This window comes from Perca fluviatilis, chromosome 21 (assembly GCF_010015445.1).
Source record: "Perca fluviatilis chromosome 21, GENO_Pfluv_1.0, whole genome shotgun sequence".
Taxonomy (NCBI): Eukaryota; Metazoa; Chordata; class Actinopteri; order Perciformes; family Percidae; genus Perca; species Perca fluviatilis.
Window position 1 is genome coordinate 16,120,386 of NC_053132.1, and position 21,378 is coordinate 16,141,763.

At 39.5% G+C, this 21,378-nt stretch overlaps 1 protein-coding gene across 1 annotated transcript; it reads right to left on the reverse strand.

Annotated features, from left to right (window-relative positions):
- Positions 1-767: 767 nt before the first annotated feature.
- LOC120551531 (speckle-type POZ protein) lies at positions 768-21,166 on the reverse strand. The gene is made up of 10 exons (XM_039789010.1): positions 21,037-21,166; positions 9,726-9,918; positions 9,524-9,645; positions 7,888-8,039; positions 7,597-7,724; positions 7,336-7,513; positions 7,097-7,152; positions 5,859-5,981; positions 3,933-4,075; positions 768-2,495 (listed from the first exon to the last, which is right to left on the reverse strand). Exons 2-10 carry the CDS (start codon positions 9,801-9,803, stop codon positions 2,351-2,353), a joined length of 1,125 nt encoding a protein of 374 aa, XP_039644944.1. The 5' UTR covers positions 9,804-9,918; positions 21,037-21,166; the 3' UTR covers positions 768-2,350.
- Between the last annotated feature and the right edge of the window lie 212 nt (positions 21,167-21,378).

A 21,378-nucleotide genomic window follows, 5' to 3' on the forward strand; every position in this document is an offset into this window, starting at 1 on the left:
ATGTGCAAGTAGCATTTTACTAATGTAGTATTGGTTGTGGTAGAGCTAATTTTAACCATTTTATATTCAGTATATTTATGTATAGCAATTTTTAGCTGATCATATGTTTTGTATCTTCATTTATAAAGCTGTCAAATAAATAAATATAGTGGAGTAAAAAAAACCTGGTAGAGCATGTAGGCTGAGTCCTTGGCAGCAGCCCAGGTTTGAATCTTAGCCATGGGCCTTTGCTGCATGTCATCCCCCCCATCTCTCGCTCTCTCTCCCGTCTTCTTCAGCTGTTCTATAAAAGGCAATAAAAGCCCTAAAAACAAAGAAATGTAGAAAAGTAGAAGTAGATTTACTTGTACTTGAGTACAGTACCAGTAAATGTAATTAGTTACATTCCACCAGTGTTGCATTCAGTCCAATCCTCACACCAGTAAAAGTGGAGAGAGCGAGGACACTAAGTATTACCAGCTCTAAAAAGTGAACTACATCTGCAAGAGTACAGGGATTATTAATATTGAAGGGATGGCTACAAAAATATTGGCTAACAAACTGCAACTCCCAGATTTGTTCATAATTAGGTTTATGATAATAATTAGGCTGAAATACTGAGTTTGAATCATTACACTAAATATAAACGCTCATCTTTCTCCCTGAAATGTCTTCACTTTGAGATCCGTTTCTGTGGAGTCCATTATCAATTCCTGATGAAACGCCCGTTTAATGTGACAGCTGAAAATAATTCATACAAACAATTCATACAAAATACCAGACAAAGATTGCATTGCATTCAATACAAAATAGTTGTGGTTTAATCTTTTGGGAACAAAAAAATGGCAACAACTAAGTGTCACTTCTCATAACCAGCGATATCTACAGGAAAGAAACAACAACGGTTCTTTCTATCAATTACCATTTCCCCCCCGGGTTAAAATGATAACTTCAAATGTATTTCATGTGGTTTGCCTTGGTGTGCAATTCTTTCACATTCTGTCTATTCTGAACATTAAAACGTGTTCATTTCAATTTAATTTCCCCTCAGTCTTCACGCCTGCAAAGAAAACATCTGTCCGCTTTTCCTTTTCAATTTCACGGTTGAAAATGCTTTGTTTACACAGCTTCAAAAACACTAGTGTCTGTACAAATTCCTATGAAAAAAATAGAAATGACAGTTCTGAGGAAAAAAAACAAATAAGAAATCTGTCATAAAAGAACATTAACATGCCCGATTAAATCTTAACGTTATTTTGAAAACATTTTTTCCCCCCGTCCATTTGTTGTCTCCTGGTTGGTTTGTCCATTGACACCTTGGATTTTATTTTTTTTTATCTCAAGGGCTACAAAGACATCCACACACAAAATACAATTTCCCCAAGAATGACATCCAGTTGTGCGTTGCTATTTTTTGTATCCCTCTATACATTTTTCCCCAGCTATTTAAAAGACGCAGATGAAGCAGAGTTCTATATGGGAGTATGTGTGTTGATTCTGTCACTTGCTGATAAATCTTCTTAAAGGGTACTTGTTCTTGGTGGTCCAGCTGGATCTTTAGTCCGTGAAGCTTGCTTCGATGTGTGCTTGCCTACAGTATTTCTTCCTTACTGCTGGTTGACGAGGGGTGACCTGTGACTTTAGTGCAAGTTTAGTTTCCCAACTTTCTTTGGGAGAATTAATGAGTTTGTCCCATATCTGCTTTTTTGACTAGCCCTTGGTTGTCTTTCTCAGAGGGGAGGGGTGCGGGGGCTTCTAGTTTATAAGTAACAGGCCCACTTCTTCTTTAGTTCCTCACAGGCCCATGTGTCCATTTAGTTTGGGGGCTTCTCTGACTGCTCTACTCCAAACACTAAGAACAGAGCAAAAAGAAGCCATATGAAGAAATAGCCAGTTAAAGACTTCATTTATCATCTGCACTTGTCCTTTTATCCTCCAAATTTCCAGACAGTTTGCTCTTTTTGGGTTGTTGTGTTCAGTCCTTCCTCCCAAACGGATTCCAAAGTAGGAACTAACGACGATGCCGAGGGATTTAGCTTTCACACACGGAAAAGAGCACAATGTCAGACCTCACTAAGCCAGAGCCGAGGAGCAAAGGGGAGGGGTGTTGTGGTTTTTGTAAACAACAAACATCCACTTCATAAGCCCACCTGCCCCTCTCTTCCACGTTCTCTCTTTCTTCCCTCCATCTTTAGAAAAGACTAAATACAGCAGGTTTGGATGGGGCAGAAGGAGGAGATACGGGGGAGGCTGTAAGTAGTGTAGTAGGTAACAGCAAGGGGAAAGGTTGTCCCTGTGTGAGGGGGGAATCTGTGTGTCTTTGTATGTATATGCATGTGTGTGGGTATGCACGAGCGTAGACGTCTTGCTGTTAGGATTGTTTGAGGCGCTTGCGTGGGGGTCCGAGGAAAGGGCACTGGGCTGAGGCCAGGGAGCGGTAAGCTTCGGCCACCAGGTGTGGATGAGACGCCACCATGGACTTCCAACCTGCTGTCTCCATCACCTCTGCAGCATGGCTGGAGAACGGAAACAAAAAACAAATATCAATTTAAGGAAAATGGATTTGTATAAATAAACAGATACGGCTGTTCATATGGTCAGCCCTAAAAGTGTTTCATTAGCCCAGTTAAAACTGCAGGAGCTTCTGAAAGCATATTATCAGGGCCGTCCAATATTCAGGCCAATACAGTCATATCAGAACTTTTCTTCTTAACCTACGTTGGAGGGTACTCGAAACTAAGAAATGTAATTAAAGACAAAGAAAAGCATAAAATCTCCCAACTGAAAAGTGAAACTGGAGAATGTTTGTAATTTTTGCTTGAAAAACGACAATTAATCATCATCCTATTGCCGTTTCTTTTTCTGACGATCAACAAATCGCCTAATTGTTTCAGCTCTTTAAAGCGCCCATATTATGCTCATTTTCAGGTTCATAACTGTATTTTAAGGTTGTACCAGAATAGGTTTACATGGTTTAATTTTCAAAAAACACTATATTTTTGTTGTACTGCACAGCTCTCTCTCACTGCTGCAGATCCTCTTTTCACCTGGTTTCTGTTTTAGCTACAGAGTGAGACCTCTTTTCTTCTTCTTCTTCTTCTGTACTATCTTTGATTGCACTTGCACATGCTCAGTAGTTCAGATGTAGATCATGTCAGCTAGCTAACTCTAGAGACAGTAAAAGAAAGCCTGTTTCTCCAACTTTGGTCAGTTACAAGGCAGGATTAGCTGGGAGACTTCTAAATGAGGGCACACATGTAAGTAGTTCTTTTGTAGATTATGGTGAACTTGTGTGTGTTGTAGCAGTGCTTTGCTATTGAGAACGACGTAGCATGCTAGCGTTAGCATTAGCGTTAGTATGCTAATGCTAACGGTTAGCATGCTAACGAGCTAACGGTTGTGGTTAGCCAGCTCATTTCGGACTGTAACGTCACAGTCCGAGCCGATTTTGAACAGCTCACCAGGAGACTGAAGGCAGGACACATTCAGAAACCGTATCTCACTCAAAACAGCATGGATGGATTTTTTTCAAAGTTTGTATGTGTGTGGAAGCACCAGAGACACAAAAGAACACCCCAAATCCCAGAAAAAGTGATTTTTTCATAATATGGGCACTTTAAATATAAAGGATGAATCGTGTGTAGTTTAGGGAGGGGAACAATCTGAAGGAATATGTGTGAGCTGAACATCAGTGTTTAGAGTTATTATCACACATTCATCCGAGTCAGAAGATGACGTGACGGCAGACCTAGTGAGGAGTCAGGTTGCTCTGTTCCTTTTGAAAGCCTGGGCATGGTTTAATTATATCAGAGGGACCTCTCTATGAGGGGACATGTGACATTACATTTTAAACTGTGACACCAAGGGATGAGGCGAGAGGGTGAGACTGAGTCCTGGTACCATCAATGAAAAAGGGATGGAACATGTGTGTGTGTGATAAAGTGTGAACTCACTAGTTGATGAAGTCGACGGCCTGTGTTTTGAGCTGGTCGGCGCTGTGCAGATCAGCCAGGATGAGGATCTCAGCTGCATTTTCCACAGACAGACTGGTGCACAGCGCGTCCTCGCACATTACCTTCAGTCTCTCCAGAGCATACTGAAAGAGAAAAGACACAATGTCAGTGTACTTTCTGCCCTCATCAGTATTCATGTGGTATTTGCAAATATCATTTCAGCATTCAAAATGACAGTGAAATGACAGTCGGTGACCTTCCAGTATGAGACTGTGTTTCAAAGTCAGTCTCCAACTTGGTGTCAGAGTAGTGAGATCAGATCAGTGAGGAATTTATCAAACACTTTCTTGAAATCCTGATGGCTTGCTGGGCTACTTGGTTTAGTGGATACTGTGCACTTAGTCCATCTTAATAATATCTGAAAGCTGGCAGTGTATGCTGCCAACAAAATAATATGCAACTCTCATCACATTAGATACAGCTGAAGTAGAAAACTCGACTTCTCTCGATGAACCTCAGCTGTCCGTCCTTAAATACGTGGGTTTATTACAACACAAATCTGGCCAGAGAAGCTCTTGATACAGAAAACAGACATCAAGCGAAAATCTTAGACGGTACAACAGATTCTACCTATCAATTCTTCGATGCATTGTGATTATCTCTAGAACGAATCAATTCTCGATTCAGATAAGTTAATAATCGATTTAAATATATTATAATACAGACCAAAGGTTTGGAAATTTTTTTTTTTTTTTTTTTTTAGATTATTACATAGTATGATTACCTGAAGGCATCAAAACTATGAATGAACACAAAAAAGTGTGAAATAACTGAAAACATGTCATATTTTAGATTCTTCAAAGTAGCCACCCTTTGCTTTTTTGATAACTCTGCAAACCCTTGGTGTTCTCTCAGTGAGCTTCATGAGGTAGTCACCTGAAATGGTTTTCACTTCACAGGTGTGCTTTGTCAGGGTTAATTAGTGGAAGTTTTTCCCTTATTAAGGGTGGCTACTTTGAAGAATCTAAAATATAAGACATATTTTCAGTTATTTCACACTTTTTTGTTAAGTACATACTTCCATATGTGTTCATTCATAGTTTTGATGCCTTCAGTGAGAATCTACAATGTAAATAGTCATGAAAATAAAAAGGAAACGCATTGAATGAGAAGGTGTGTCCAAACTTTTGGCCTGTACTGTAAATTATTTTTTTTAATTATTATTTTTAAATGTGTTGATTTTTATTTAAAGGTTACTGTCTCCAGACAAGTACAAATCAGAAAACAGAGTGACTGAAAGAGGATGGGATAATGGACAACAACTTAGAATTTAGGCAAGAATGCAGAAAAAAAAAAAACACACAAAAATGGCCAAAAGAAAAAAAAAAATGATTTTGTATATATACACATGATCTAATAAGACATACATAAAATAATTAGGCAAAACACATATAGGCTGTTCATCTACTTTATCACATTACATCTGACACCTTCATATTCTAAGAAGCCAATTATCCACCTTTAAACATGACGGAGCCTCTGACATGGAAGATTACTGGGAGAGAAAGTGACTTTCACAAGCATGTTTAAGGCTTAAGCATGGAATGACTACAAAATAAAAACCTCAGTAGATAAAACATTTCATTAAAACTTGTGTGTGACAAATATATGTCAAACTCTAAGCTTTGTCTAGGAAGTGATTTGCAAAATCTGAGTGGCAAACTCAGATTTATATGTATATTTTTTTTTAACCACGCATGGAAATGTACATACAAAAATAGTTGCATTGAGATGCACCGATAATCTGTTTAGAATTGAATCGGTGGCCTCTGAATCGGAATCGAACCGTGAGGTTCCAAGAGATTCCCACCCCTAGTCTCAATATGTCAAAATATAGCTGCACAGCAGTTGTATTGTTATTATTACCTTGTCAGCTGCTGCCAGCAAGTCATCAGCCATCTTGTCCAGGTTGGGAGCCTTGTCTGTGTAAATGAAGCACATCATCTCCTTGAAAACCTCCGGCTCCACATCGTTGATCTCCACACGGTTCTGACAGAAAGAGACAAGGAATATAATAATATTCAAATACAGTATATAATGTATAATACTTGACAATTACCTATTCAGGTTTTTGCATCATGCCATAAAAACAAGTTATTGTAATGCTGACATTTAGAAATGAGACACGGTGAATACTCTTAAGAGGGCTGGAATCAATGGGGCTGGAAATCTCCACAGTTGTTCAAGTCTATTCATGCATGTTAAATAGGATAACATGTTAATATAATTTTTATCTTTTGAGCCTGGACTTAAAACTGGAGAATATGTAATTTTGCAAGACTAAACCATACAGAAGGTGTAAGACTGGCAGAAAGACGCTGTGATGTAATTAAAAATGTAAATCTACTGGATAATTGATTCTGGTTTAAGACTTTAAAAATTCAAAACATATATAATCTTGTGGTCACAATCGGTAGAGATCAAGTATGTGCACTTGAAGTAACCTTGCAGCAAATGAAAACCTCTGCCAAGTCTGAATTTAGTTCGATTTTAACAAAAACAAAAATCAGGATTCATTGTGATTCTGAATACACACACGTACATAAGCACAGTTGGAGCGAGTCTGAGATATAACAATTTTATTGTCATCGACTGCTTCACTGTAATTGTTGTGTATATGACAATAAAAAGAACATTTTCTAGTTACTGTATGTTTAAAACATAATTTGAAAACATTTGCTTGTCCTGTATTCTATCCGTTGCTTTTTACACAAAATCTACTCTGACTGAATAGAGCTTTTTAATCTTTAAAAAATGTGCAACCTAAAATCTAAAATGTCCTTGGTTTTAAAAGAAAGCTTCACCTTCAATTTAATTTCTTACACTCACAAGTGCACAAATGGAAAAAAAGCAATTCTCTGCTTCTGCAGCTTTTGTCAGCGAAGGATGAATCCTGACCCCCAAGTAAGGCAGGACAATTTCATTTCAGGTGTGCTATCATTCAGTTTTACCAAACAGCTCGGTGCTGCAGCTGTTTGACAGCACACAATCCTTTACTCACTTTAACCCCTGAACACAGCAGGGACAATCTGAGCAGTTGAGCCACTGAGGAACAAAACAATGTATTTCTAGGACCAAAAAAAGCTTTGGGACCAAGGGCTCACCTTTTTGCTCTCTTCCATCTCGTGCTCAAACATGGCGCTGAATACAGGGGAACGTGCTGAAAGCAGTGATATTACATTAGGACAAAGGCAAAAATGTGTGAGTAATTGTGGAATCAAGCAACAGCCAAAGAGCTAACTACTAAACACATATCACACTTTTCTTTTTAAAACTGAAGAAAAAAATAAATAAAAAATAGAACAAAGAAAATACATGGGGTGTGTCTGACTCATGTCTGTACCTGCCAGGATGGCTTTGTGGGCCTGAAACTCCTGTCCAGCCACACAAAGGGAACAGTCTGTGAAGCGCGAGTTCTCCCACAGGCCCCCCAGCTCATCTGCTAGCCGGCAGTCAGGCACCTTCACCATGTTCATGGTGTTCTGCCCAGATATGTTGACCGAGTCCTGTACCACACTCACCTGAGGGAGAGAAATGGAATGAAATCAAACGCTCCAAAATTGAATTGTAATTGTAATGAGAAAAAGAGGACTAATCAGTGTACCTCACAGAAGAGTGTGAGCTTGTCGTCGGGTAAAAGGCCGTTGGCCTCATCTAGGAGGAAGTCTCTCCGGATGAACTTTTTAAAGCCCCAGTCTTTGCCCTGGACAAAGCGATATGCTCTCTGGCTCTCTGACCGGGCACACAGAAGACACAAAAAGGTAAGTCAAAGTAAAGATGTGATTTTTTTTTAAAGTGGAAGCCGAAACCTGTTAGCTCCACAGAGGGACGTTACGTGTAGACTCTTTCAGGGCCTCTGGTGACGTTAAAATTTCATGCTACACATTTGACTCACCCATGGCTTTAGTCTCCTCTCCCTTGGCGTTGAGGATGGAGAATTTGAACTTGGCGCGCACCTCAGCCTTCGGACAGCTGACCAGCAGCAGGTAGAGAGACAGATAGTCTTTGCTCTCTTCATCCAGGCCCTTAGGATTCACTCGCAAACACCTGATGGTGGTGGAGGGTGCAACAGTTAAGATCTCTAGTAAAAAGGATGGAGGTAATAATGTATTAGCCAAGCGGCAACCTCCAGTGCTGAGAAAAAGAAGCCAATGTGGAAGTGACAACAACTGCAGTACCTCACATGGCCACCTGAGGCTGGCTCCAAAAGGGAGTCAATCCCCATTTTTGTATTAGTTTACAGTAAATGTATCTCTGTGTCAGTGGCATTGGAGTACTTTTCATTTTTAATTATATGAACGAAAGGTTCCGATGTGAAATGTTATTTTGTAAGGTATTTTTTGAGTTATTTGCTTGATAAAGGGATCAAAATGAATGTAGATTAACTTCATAGGACAGAATGCTAGTAATAACATTTGTGTTGGAATTTGAAACACTAATCAGACAGGGTGGGACTTTCTAGATGTTTCTCAACAGTCCACTTCCTGTTTACTGCAGTAAGACTATGAATACAGGATGTTTGACACAGAGAGGCGCTCTTGCCCACTAGGGTTGGGCGATGTCCCCTAAATTGGCAGTTGGTGATGTTTACAGTAAAACATCGTGATGGACGATGATATCGTCGTCGGGAGGATGGTAGCTCATATCTCTTTACAGTTAACAAAGAAATGATTAGACATACATTTAAATGCCCTCTGTAAATAGTGCCCTGCTGGTAGGTTTTACAACTTGACCTACTTTCACTTAAGTACGGTGCAGTAAAATCAATCAGATGTCCGTGATCTGCGTAACGACAGTAGGCTACAGTGGGACGTTTGCCTTCAACAGAGCGACAGTAATAACCTAACATACCATCATTACTGAGTTTAAACTACATTCTCGGTTATGTTTGCATTGAATAACGCATTCAATAAACAGAAACATAACTCTTGCAGCGCACATGAACATATGCGCAATATTAGCTCACACATAAAATAGCACCCTCGTTAATTAGCCTACTGTTGCTAACGTACATTCATAAATCCTGCATAACATCATCCCGTACCTACAGGACCTCAGACTTACTTATTGATGCACGCACAGAGTAGTGTCGACAAACTTAGTCCAATGAGGGGAGAAAGGAAAGTGTGATAGCGTTCATCTTTAACGTTTTTTTCTCTCTCACTCGAGACCGCTGTGTCTAATGTTACTAGAAGGTAGAGCAAGCTACAACTGACAGGGAGAGAGAGAGAGAAAGTATCACTACAGCCAATCCAGTCTGCTCAAAGCGATGGTCTTTTTCACAAATAGGTTGCACGTAAAGGGGGAAAAAGTAGCTTCCACTTAAGGAGCCCTATGTCTCGTCTTTGTGTCTTTGCTAGTTTAAGACCGACGCACTTGTCAATTTCCCGTCCAGCGCCCGCGACTAGGATTAGTGTGTTTGACAGGGTGGGGGGCATGGCATCACGATGGTGGCTCTCCATTGTGATGTCGGCCAGCCATCACGATGGACGATGATATCGTCCATCGGCACAACCCTGTTGCCCACCCACCATTTCAGCTTGTCATTGGCCCCAGAAGAGAAGGTGGAGCTCTTGATGACCTCGCCCATCTCCTCACGACAGAAGCTGAAGTTGTTGATGGTCCACATGTAAGAGAACTTCACCACTTTGATCTGGCAAAGAAAAAGCTATTCAGTACAGCTCAGACTACTTAATTTATTTGAGATTAAAGACAGTGTTGTGGTCATTTTACCTGTGTATAACACCAGCTCTCGGCCACGGGCCCGCTGGACATTTCCGCAGGGGGAGGGGGACTCGGGACTCTTGACATTGCCAGCGTGACAGAAGGTAAGGCAAGAGGGTGAGGAGAAGTCACTTCCACACGTCAATATTCAGCTCTGACATCCATCTGCATCAGTAGACACCAGATGGAAGCAGTTTTCCCCCTAGAAACACAATGTGAGTGTGATTAGTTGATTAGACTATAACTTAAATCCCATGTTCTTCACAATACATTGCATGTCATTTAGCAGAACGGAGTGGGTGGTCTGGGGTGTAGGGTTTGACCATGTCCTGGATGTAAGCTGGGCCTGATCCGTTCGTGGCCCTATATGCAAGTACTAGTACTTTAAAATCCTGTTAGCTTGAAACATTCTTTGAGGTAGGCAATCACAGAAAAAAAATGTCAAAACAGCTCATTGTGATGCAACACACAGGCACTGTATTTTTCATTAATCCAGTTAAGATTCAATGTCATTTAATCCATGCAGTCACACTTTCTGCTATTGAGGTTTGTGGTGTTGGGGCTAGAAGAATTGTCCCTGACCCATTGGGGGACAGCTGGAGATGGATGGCCTATGCCTGTTCTAAGATCAATAGACGCTGCAATTGCAATTAAGTCTCAAAAATGAACAGCAAATAAACAAGCTGCCTCGCAGGACTGTGGTGGGGGTTGGAGCCACTGGCCAAATCCAAGGTTCCCAAATTACCTTCAAGTCACACAGTGGCAGGAAGGTTGTGATACACACGTCTCTCCTTCAAATACACACACAATCACAAACGGGGGGGCGGGGGTAGCACATAACCCATTGCTATTAACCTATGTGTGTTAATTGTATAGCCCAGTTATTCTTGATAGGGTGGAAACAATAGACAGCGCTGATGGTTTGCTTAGCACGCATCGCATATAACCATAACCATAACATAATAGTAAATCAAAAGGCAGCATGCTAGCTACCTTCATGTGTTAAGCTAAAGGTCAATGGTTTGGGCTACTACTTAGCCTACTGCAGGGCTATTGAGACCACACCCACTGCACAGATCATAGGGAATATGTTTATTTTATTCAACATTCATATTTTTTGGTTGTTCAAAAAGAATCTATCAAAGTTCTACTGACGAATAACTCAAAGTAAAAAAAAAAAAAATGTTTTCACATTTGTAGTCGGCTTATTGTTGTTCAATGAAGTTCTGCTGACTAATAACTCAACATTTGCTTGAATGGGACTTTTGGGGAGGGGGCATAGGGAATATGTTTATTTTAGAGATGCACCAATTACAATTTTCTAGGCCAATTACAATTTTTCATTGAGTTTGACCTGCCGATACCGATTTTAGACGATTCCGATAAAAAATTTTCTAACCACTTTACAGCACACACAAATATTTATGTTCTATCTTTTCTTTAATAGAACATTTTGCATAGAACATAGAAAAAATTTTGAACAGATAATCGATCGCTATAAAATAGAACTATATAAATTACTCCTGGTGTGGGAAATTCACACATCTAAAGTTCAATGTTATGGAAAAACCATTTCCTTCTTTTTACATCCAAAATCCAACAAAAAAAGGTGATATATTTAGCAAACTAAACTTCTGTATGAAAACAGGGAAAACAGGTAATGGCAAAAAAATAATATATAAATAACAAATAAAAATAAATGTAGCCTTACAGTATAAAGATATTTCTTAAAATAACACACACACACACACACACACACACACACACACACACACACACACACACACACACACACACACACGTCTGAACATCAACAGTAACGTTACCTGAAAACAGTGTGTAGTTCCTTTTTTAGCAAGTTTGCTTTATTTGCAAACTTGCTAAAAAAGGAACCTGTTTCTGAAACAGATGATTTAACGTCACCGCTCATTTACATACATACACACACACAGTTTAGCAACAGAACTAAACGCTGAGGGAAGATTACTACGTTTTTAATGTTGGTTTTGATTGGTATGCACCCCCACTAACCTGGAAAGCGTTTTAAACAGTAACGTTAATACAGCGTATCGGAGGAATACGGCGTCTCCTGCAGCGGGGCGTCAGAGGCACCGTCACCGCAGCAGTCGCTAACGTTAGCTTCTTGTCTCATCTGGGGTCTGATAAACATTAAATTCATCAAAGTCAGTGTGCCCAACTCTATTTTACGATAAACTGTAGCTGTCATATTTCACGGGACCCGCGTGAGTGCGGTGTTCCAGTTGTTCAGCCTCAGAGGGGAGAGAGACTGACTGTTTGCCTGAGATCAGTAGAGCAGACTCTTCTGCAGAGCCATGTATAATTACGACTTTATGACATTTCAAAACAGCTGATGGAGCGGTGGTGCGCCGCTGCTACATGCACATAGCGGAAACCCTGCGTGTGCACGTGTGATGCTGACATTGCGCAATGTTAATCATGCGGTGCCAGAGTGCATTTGACAGGCATAAAATCGGCATATGTCAGACTGACCGGCCAGTCGCCGGTCATGGCTGATCACGTAAAAATCGGCCTATTCCGGTGACCAGCTGGTCAATCGGTGCATCTCTAGTTTATTTTATTCAACATTTATGTTTTTTGTTGTCCAATGAAAGAATATCAAAGTTCTACTGACGAATAACGCATTTGTTTTCACTGTATATGCCTGTCTGCTTATTACAAAACAAAATGTTTATATTTAGGTTTGTATAAGATGGAGTTTGTATGAATTAGCCAACATTTCCAGTTAATTCTCGTAAATTCCCATAATTTCCATTAATTCCCATGAAAGTTTCCAAACTGGAATGTTTCCAAAATTCCCCAGCTTAACTTTAAAGTTTCCGAAAATTTACGAGAACATTTTCGCCCCTTTGCAACGCTAATTATTCCACAACTGAAAATAGTTCAATATATGAACTATTTATCCTGTCCAAGTTAAGTTTTTAGTCTTTTTTGTTTTTTGTATAAAAATGAAAATATAGGTTTTATAGATCTGGCCTACAACTTCAGTAGGAACCAACTCATCTGAGGCTGAGTGCCAAAAACAAGTTAGGGGACATTTTAAAGTATAGAAAGATGAACTAACAAATTGTTAAATTTTGGTCTTTTCATGGGATTTGGATTATATTTATGTATTTGGATATTTTTTCACAAACATTAACTAAGAAGCATACAGTATTCTTTAATATTAGAGATTAAAATATCTAGTGTGTGCTGGGATAGGCTCCAACCGACCGCGACCATAAACAGAATAAGCAATTTAGAGAAAGGGAGGAAATTCAAAATGAAGACATCACCCCAGTACAATTGGTTTGCTGTAAAAATAAAAAAATATATACACAGTACATTATTAACCCCTATCAGCAGCATGAACAGACAACCTTGTCCTTACTCATGCAGGACAATAATTCCCAATAATTCCCTTGAGGTAAGCTGACAGGGTTTCAGTGGCAGTAAAGAAACTACTTGTTTTAATAAAAAGAATATAAAGTGGGAATATCAAAATGAAGGCGCATCTTAAAGATGACGATGTATCGATATTTTCACTTTGTAACTGTAATATTGGATCATTGAGGATTGAATCGATATATCGATCGATGTATCGTTACACCTCTAGACAACATATACAGTAAGTCAGTGTCAAAGCTTAATTACTGTACGTACACACCGCCGCCGACTTGAGCTGCAAAGAAGCTCTGGCCGCCCTGTCGAGGACGCTTGTCAGAAAGTACGGGGAAGCTGTTTGACGCTTTGGCCGCTCTGACGTGGCAGCATTCTTCGATCATGTTCAACACACGATTGAAGAAAAAGCACAAGCAGCCACTGCACGGCCAACACACTGACACTAGAAACCTTTTATAAATTACATATATAATGACAGAATTTGTATTGGTTGTTGGTCGCAGCGGTGTCTGCTAGCAGTTAACTCGCTCGTTAGCCGCTGAACTGCAGCAGAATGCAGGCAGAGCAAGCAGCTGCCAGCTGTTGATCCGTGCAGGACTTCACTGCGAGCGGACTGTTTAGAAACGAGGTGACCGGCAGCCGGTAACGTTAACTGGTCCCTATACGCAAACAACGTCATATCATAAATGATAGGGGAACCCAGCAACGGCGATTATGAGATTTTCCTCCATTTTCACGGAGCTAATGTTTTGGTAGTAACGAAAGTTTACATCGTATGTTTCTCTGGGATCAGCCAGCGCGAAGGACGTCTATATTCCGATTGGTTGCTGGCGTTTGCCGCTGCTTGCCGCTGAACCGCGTCATTGCTCATTACCATAAAGTTGACATACTTTCAACTTTCTGATTGACGCTCTGGACGCTCAAAACGCCCAAAACGCCCAAAACGCGACGCCGACAGTTTTGACGCTCCTTGCAGCTGAGAGAAGCCAGCTTCCATTGAAAATTAATGACTTCCTGTATCTTTAGAAGCTCAAGTCGGCGGCGGTGTGTACGTACAGTTATGGGATAAAAAGGTTGCCCGCTTTTCAACACCTTTTGGCACAATGCCAGATTCATAAGCCTTTTCCATCTTGCTGCAAAGTCAGTGGCTGAACAATGTAAGCCTACTGTTTTTCACAATGCTTTTCACTTTTTATAATACCAATCAGTTTCTTTCTTGGCCCTGATACTGTTAATCTGTGGCCAATCCCACTGTTCCCACTGTTCAATAGCTTTTTTTTCTATTTCACCATTCCTCTAACCCTTCATCTGTCTCTACCTTCCTCTCACACCCAGAGCCTTTAATGTCTTCATCCATAAATTCAATTTGGATCAAAATGCAGCGTAACAAATTGTGACGGCTGGGAGATGCGCTTTCTGCTCCCGATGGTTACACTGAATGAAGGTGATGCATTGACAGTGATGCTGCTTAAATGCTATGTGAATTGTAACATCAGACTGAAAACTGAATGCAAGACACATTTTACAACAGACTTAAACTGATTTAGTGCTGTAATGGTGTGAATAATTTTTAATACAACAGCAAATACAAATTCCATAAATCCTTTAAATCACATTTTATGTGATGGTCAGAATGCCGATTGTGAAATTAAGTCGCATTTTGTAGATGCAAATAAAGTACCGTAATATCGCAGTATTGTGCGATTGTGATGATTCAAAATGACTATGATCTGTCTGAAATCTCAAATTACAGCTATAGCCTAATATATATGCACCGGACTTACAGGTCAAGTGACATAATTGAGGATGCACACAGATGTCTGTAACTTTTGTCCCACAATTAAATTCTCAAAGAAAACTGGAGGAAAATAAATCTAAAATAATTTAAACAGGACCACGGTGGGAGGAACATCTCAGAAAACAAAATTTAAGCAATTACATCTTTAGGAAAACATTTATGCTCTGCACATTTTCCTTTATGCTGTATAGTAGTTATATGTAGTATGAAATTGGAACACTTCTATGGTCTTCAACGATATCTTCTACACATTAACAGTGTAGTACAATTGCCTGCACTAGCAAATAGAACACCTTTTTGGATGGGACAGGATGTACCCTGCTAGACACTCTGCTGGAACTGAGCGATACTACTAAGTCACAGTCGAGGAGAAAAAAGCCTGTTCTTGAAGCGAAAGGGGTTATTACTCTAACTAGAATATGTATATTCACAACATTACCACTTTGAGTATGCATATCTTGATTCGAGTCCAGATAATTAGTCCAATGTGACCTCAATGGACTAGGAGAAATGTGTTGTGTTACCACAGCTCTAATTACATTACCAAGTCTACAGTCCACATCAGAAGCTTGGTTCAGCCCAGTTTCAAGACAGTTTTTAATATAAATCCAATGAATGGAGAACCAACCAATCTTCTTCATTCTTTAACAGTGGACACTGATGAGATGGACTAATACGAAGGGGGTACAGGGGGAAAAAATGAAAAGTAAAGTGAGAGAGAAGCCAAATAGAAAAACAAGTGGCAAATAAAAGATGGGCCCCCATCTGTGGAACCATTCGAAGAGATAAATTGCCATAAAAAGTGGTTAGATGGAGACAAAAGAAAATAAAACAGAGCTATGAGAGAGAAATCTACTACAGATTATTGGACAGGTAGCCTGCTTTGAAACAGTCCCAGCACACAACAGTTTCCTCCTCATGGATTGAGATGTGTAAACACAGATGTTAGGACAGGTAGTCCCATCAATAGAGAAATAGTCCCATCAATGGAGAAATAGCTAAACACATATCAGCCATAGATTGTAAAGTTATAATCCCTAATATTTTCATAAAAATCCAACTCCATTTTGATTCCATTTATGGTCGTCATTTTTTCTGCAATAGCCATTCAAAGTAACTATTTTCAATCATTATCTCTCTATTTTGTAGTTTTTATTTTATTGAGTAGTGGCAGAGACCTCCATAGAGACTTTAGAGAAAAGACAGAGAATTTAAGTCCCACGACTACTGTAGAGGAAAACAAGTCTCCACTCTCGATTGACTTGTATTGCGTGAAGGTGCCTCATTGTCAATTCCGTCTGCTAGCAAACAACATAAAAATGCCTATAAACTGCTGTGTGGTAGTACCAACTAAGGGTGTCAAGATTTCGATTTTAATTTGAAATCTGCCACGCCCCCATGTCACGTCCAGTCGGCTTGTCAAGCGGAAAAAAAACACGTGTTGAAGTGCTGCGAGTCAAACTCCTAACTTAGCTACAGACAGTCAAAAGATAGCATGGCAACTGCAGATGCAGGAGACCCATCGACAGAATTTGAACCCCCTCCTCTTTCAGTGAAGTCGCCGGTGTGGAAGTATTTTGGATTTCCAGTGAGTGACCACGTTCGCAGCGACAGCACCGTTTGGCTTAGTTATCAATGCCATTAGCATTGTGGCTAACACTTTTGTTACTTTATTTTTTGACAAATCGTTTCGGCTCTGCTTTCTAACATGATGTAATTGTGCTAAACGAGCACCGTTAGCCTTTACAACAGAGCTGCTTCACTAGACTTACACAGAATTACAGAGTTCTCTGTTGATTTGTGTTGCTGTGTGCTCGTGGTGGGAAATGAATGTAAACAGAGAGCAGCGTGTCGGAAATGCAATGCACTGTGACAGGTCCCCTTCAAGGCCAGGCTGATGTTGGAACTCCCTCTAGTGGACAGAATATGTAACAACCACATGCTTATAGTGGCATTGACAATGCATAAGCCTGAGTAGTGTAGTACATATTAATAATAGGCTGCATTTGAGCATTAAATCGTCGAATAATATTTGAATAGTGGCATAGCAACCTGTGCTTTAAAAATCGAGAATCGAATCGTGACCTGGAGAATCGTGACACCCCTACTACCAACAGGGTAAAGAACCCATAACTAAGTTTTAATAAGCTGCCGAACCGAAAAACTGCGATTTATGAAGACAAAAGTGGTTAAAGACGTGAGGAATCAGCAGGAAGAATGGGAAGACTATGGGAACGTCTATCTTAAATCCACTCAAGAGTACATGCATATCGCTAAAAGGAAGCTCACTAAAAAGGCATTTTTTGCAGACACAGATATCAAACAAAAGCCAGACACTATATTATATTAAGTTGCTGTGAGCTGTAAATTCACCACTTCTAAGCACATGGCAGAGGAAAATGTCATCTCAGGGCTGACGGGCAAAAACAGCTCTCTTCCTCCGTCTCACTCAGACTCATAATAGTTGCTCTCGTAACGGGCCGAATGGGTGGCGCATGGCGCACCGCCATGAGGCAAATGTCTCTGAATACTCCAGATTTTAATTGTGATATTTTGTGTGAAAAATGTATAACTTTATAAAATGTATAACTGCAAGAAGTACACAGTAAGTAAGAAGATCGATCAAAGACACTTCGGTTTCTAAAAAACTATCACCAGCACAGGTCAAAGGCAGCGTGAGAAGTTGTGATTTGAACTTTCACCAGGCAAACTATTCGCTTATCACCAATATTCATTGATTATCTGTGTTCAAATAGTCTAAGCAAAGGTTTATAAAAATGTTATGGCATACAATCAAAATCTACCCAACAGAAAAACTATTTTAACAAAAAGTTGATTCAAAATCTAGGAGATGGTAGAGGAAAGGAAAACAATCTAACGGTTTGATCATTGAAATCTTAGTGAGGTTAGCTTTTTGACTATTCCACATTAAATCCTGTAACGACAAATCAGTATAAAGTTCACATCAGTGTTAATCAATTAAAGTGGCCAGAATAACGTAATTAGTTATGCAAGTCCCTGGACTTGCATAACTAATAACTAAAAACAAGCATCCATTGAATTAAAATATGTATGAATGTATATCTGTGGAGATATGATACATGAGGTGGCAGTTATGACCACAATACTTTTACCTGATATTTCACTCGCCCTACCAAAAAAAAAAGAAATCAATCTCTGCTCTAAATTAAAGACTGGAGGTATGGAGGCATTTCAGACGGCAATTTCCAAGGGGGATGAAAAAATTGCAACCCTTGTCGAAGTGTCAGTGAACACAATGTCTATTTCCAAAGCTCTGGTCTTTGAGGACTGCAATAAGCCACAGACAAACCTTAAAACTATAATTGGTACAGGGACTGGGCATCGATTGCACAGCGCGTGTTGGGCCTCTGTGGGAGTGATTTCATATTCTGCCCTTGGTCATGGTGCTCCTCCTTTCCTAAAAACTCAATCTCAGAGAGGTATGAACTATTGATTTTGCTACAGCGATCAGCTTGCCTTTCTCTCATCCCTGACTTTGTGCAGACCCACAATTACATTGAAGGGGATTTAAGTAGGCAAAAAACCATTAGCACCCAGGCTTCACCTCCTCCCTGTACTTCCTTACTAAAAACCCACCTCACTTCGCCAGGTACGGAAGGTTAAAGGGAGGAGGGACCTCAATGCATATCTAATGTCTCCAGTCACCTGGTTCACACCATTACCAACAGTTACAGTTGATGTGTTGACCTCGAAGGGCTGACACTTCTGTAGGCCACAAAACACTAGTCTTCACATCTTTAAAATGGGAGTTTTAGAAACAGCTGAGGAGCAGTGGAACTAGACTACATTATTGCTATTTTTCAAATTTGGTTAATTTGAGAGTTATCATGAATGAGTGGTATTACTTTTTCTTGGAATCTGCAACAGGAAACCATCCTAAGAAAAGAGAACTGCCATTATGATTAATAAACTCACAAAAAAAGTCTTTGCTTCTGGCCTTATTTATAATTTAAGAAAAATGCAACTGGATCATATCAATGTCCACATCACTAAAAGCTCCATCGTATTCAACATATCACATGTTAATGTAGGGCTAAAATCAAATTGTGAATCAACATGTTCAACCCAGAAATCTGACCTCAGGTTCCAGAAAAGAAACAATTTTAAAATACTTGGTTAACTTGGGATGAAACAAAAAAGTATGACTCACTTTCATGATACAAAAATCTGATTACATGCATTGTCAAGTAAAAAAAAAAAAAGATTAGAGTTTTCCGAATTGCATTTCTTGTGTACACTGTAGACAAAATGCACAAACGCAGTAGGTTTTACTTTGGGCCATCACACTAAAGGTGAGCTCAGCTAAACTGACTTATGTATGCTCAGTATATCTGGAAGGCAAAGAGATACTCTAAAAACTGAGGACCACTTTAAGTCTGCTGTGTAGCAGCACTTCGACAAAAATGTAGCTAGCAAAAAGACAAGTAGTGCTTGCAGGTGCTGCAAGAAAGCCAAGCCTTGTCTCATAGGTTACATTTGTATTCAAAAGCATCACAAATCATTATAATATAATGTTATTACTTACACTACAAACTGTGACCAAAAAATGTATAGAATCAACTCTTCTCCAAAACAGTCTGGACAAAAAGAATTACAAAATAATCTTCATACAGATGCCAATGTTCATGTTACTGTGTTCACCGCCAGCATGAGAGATACAGGAATGAACTTTCTGTGAGAAGAAATTATATTATAAGTGGTATCACTGCTGTGGTGTTTTGTCTGTTTCCAGTGAACCTGACCCAATCGTACCACTGTGCTGTGCATGTACTGATGTGCCATTATTGAGAAGATAGAACTGTTCACTCCTTAAGGGTCACACCTTACTCATCACTTAGTTTCTGGGCAGCTTGAGAAAACACCCCAACAACATGATCACTTGTAAGACTAAGCATACTATAATAAATTATCAACTAACGTTACAGTAAATTAAATGGCTCTTATAAAGAAGTATGATGAAGGCCGATGACAAAAACACTTGTTCTTGACATCTATTAATCACAAATATATATTTGTGTGATATATACAGTACAGGCCAAAAGTTTGGACACACCTTCTCATTCAATGTGTTTCTTTATTTTCATGACTATTTACATTGTAGATTCTCACTGAATGCATCAAAACTATGAATGAACACATATGGAATTATGTACTTAACAAAAAAGTGTGAAATAACTGAAAACATGTCGAATATTTTAGATTCCTCAAAGTAGCCACCCTTTGCTTTTTTTGATAACTCTGCAAACCCTTGGTGTTCTCTCAATGAGCTTCATGAGGTAGTCACCTGAAATGGTTTTCACTTCGCAGGTGTGCTTTGTCAGGGTTAATTAGTGGAATTGTTTCCCTTATTAATAAAAAAGCAAAGGGTGGCTACTTTGAAGACTCTAAAATATAAGATATGTTTTCAGTTATTTCACACTTTTTTGTTAAGTACATAATTCCATATGTGTTCATTCATAGTTGTGATGCCTTCAGTGAGAATCTACAATGTAAATAGTCATGAAAATAAATAATATAATGCATTGAATGAGAAGGTGTGTCCAAACTTTTGGCCTGTACTGTATTGTCATTTCACATTTAAACGTAGCCATATTCAAAGTATAATTATCAACCTACTGAGCTTTTAATTGTAGCAGAAAACATTGGGGACTGAAACTCTGAAACACTTTGCACATATAAATGTAGGCGGTGACAGTAGCAGGTACTTAACCTGCCAACAATACAGATAATCGAGAATGGTATCTTACTTTAAACTTGCTTTTTACTTCAACTACGTGCAAACATCAGTGTGGTCAATCAGAAAAATAAGCCACCATACAGTGCTGACAAGTTCTGATACCTTTTAAAATACTGTATCTTAATAATCCAATCTGACGATAGCACGCCAGCTAACTGATCGAGCTAGTTAGCTAGTAGCTAACCTAGCTAAGCCAAACAAAAAGGTCGGGATATAGCCGCAAAAACGGCAACTGAAAATACAACCTAACAGTCTTCGTCGTGTGCTTTTAAGTCTAAAGTCCGTATATTACTGCTTTCTGTTTAATTTATAGACGGTCTTACCTTTGTGTTGGGTTAAATTATGACGCTAGTTGTCCGGGATCTTCTGTTGTTGTTTGCTAGCAGGCTAGCTGTCTGTAGAACTGGCAGACAGACTCACACAGAGCGCCCCCTGCTATCTCGGAGCCATATTACAGACCATTAATAAAAAAGGATATTATCTCATATATATATATATATATATATATATACACAGAACAAAATCTGAAATATTTGGCTGTAGCAGAAGGCAGGTTTTTCGCCGAAGGGCTGTAGAGCGGTACAATAATGAGTGTCTGCAGGTTGCTGCATTTCTGCAAATGAAGTAGGAGATTTGGTCAGGATTAATGGTGTCCTCAATGCTGA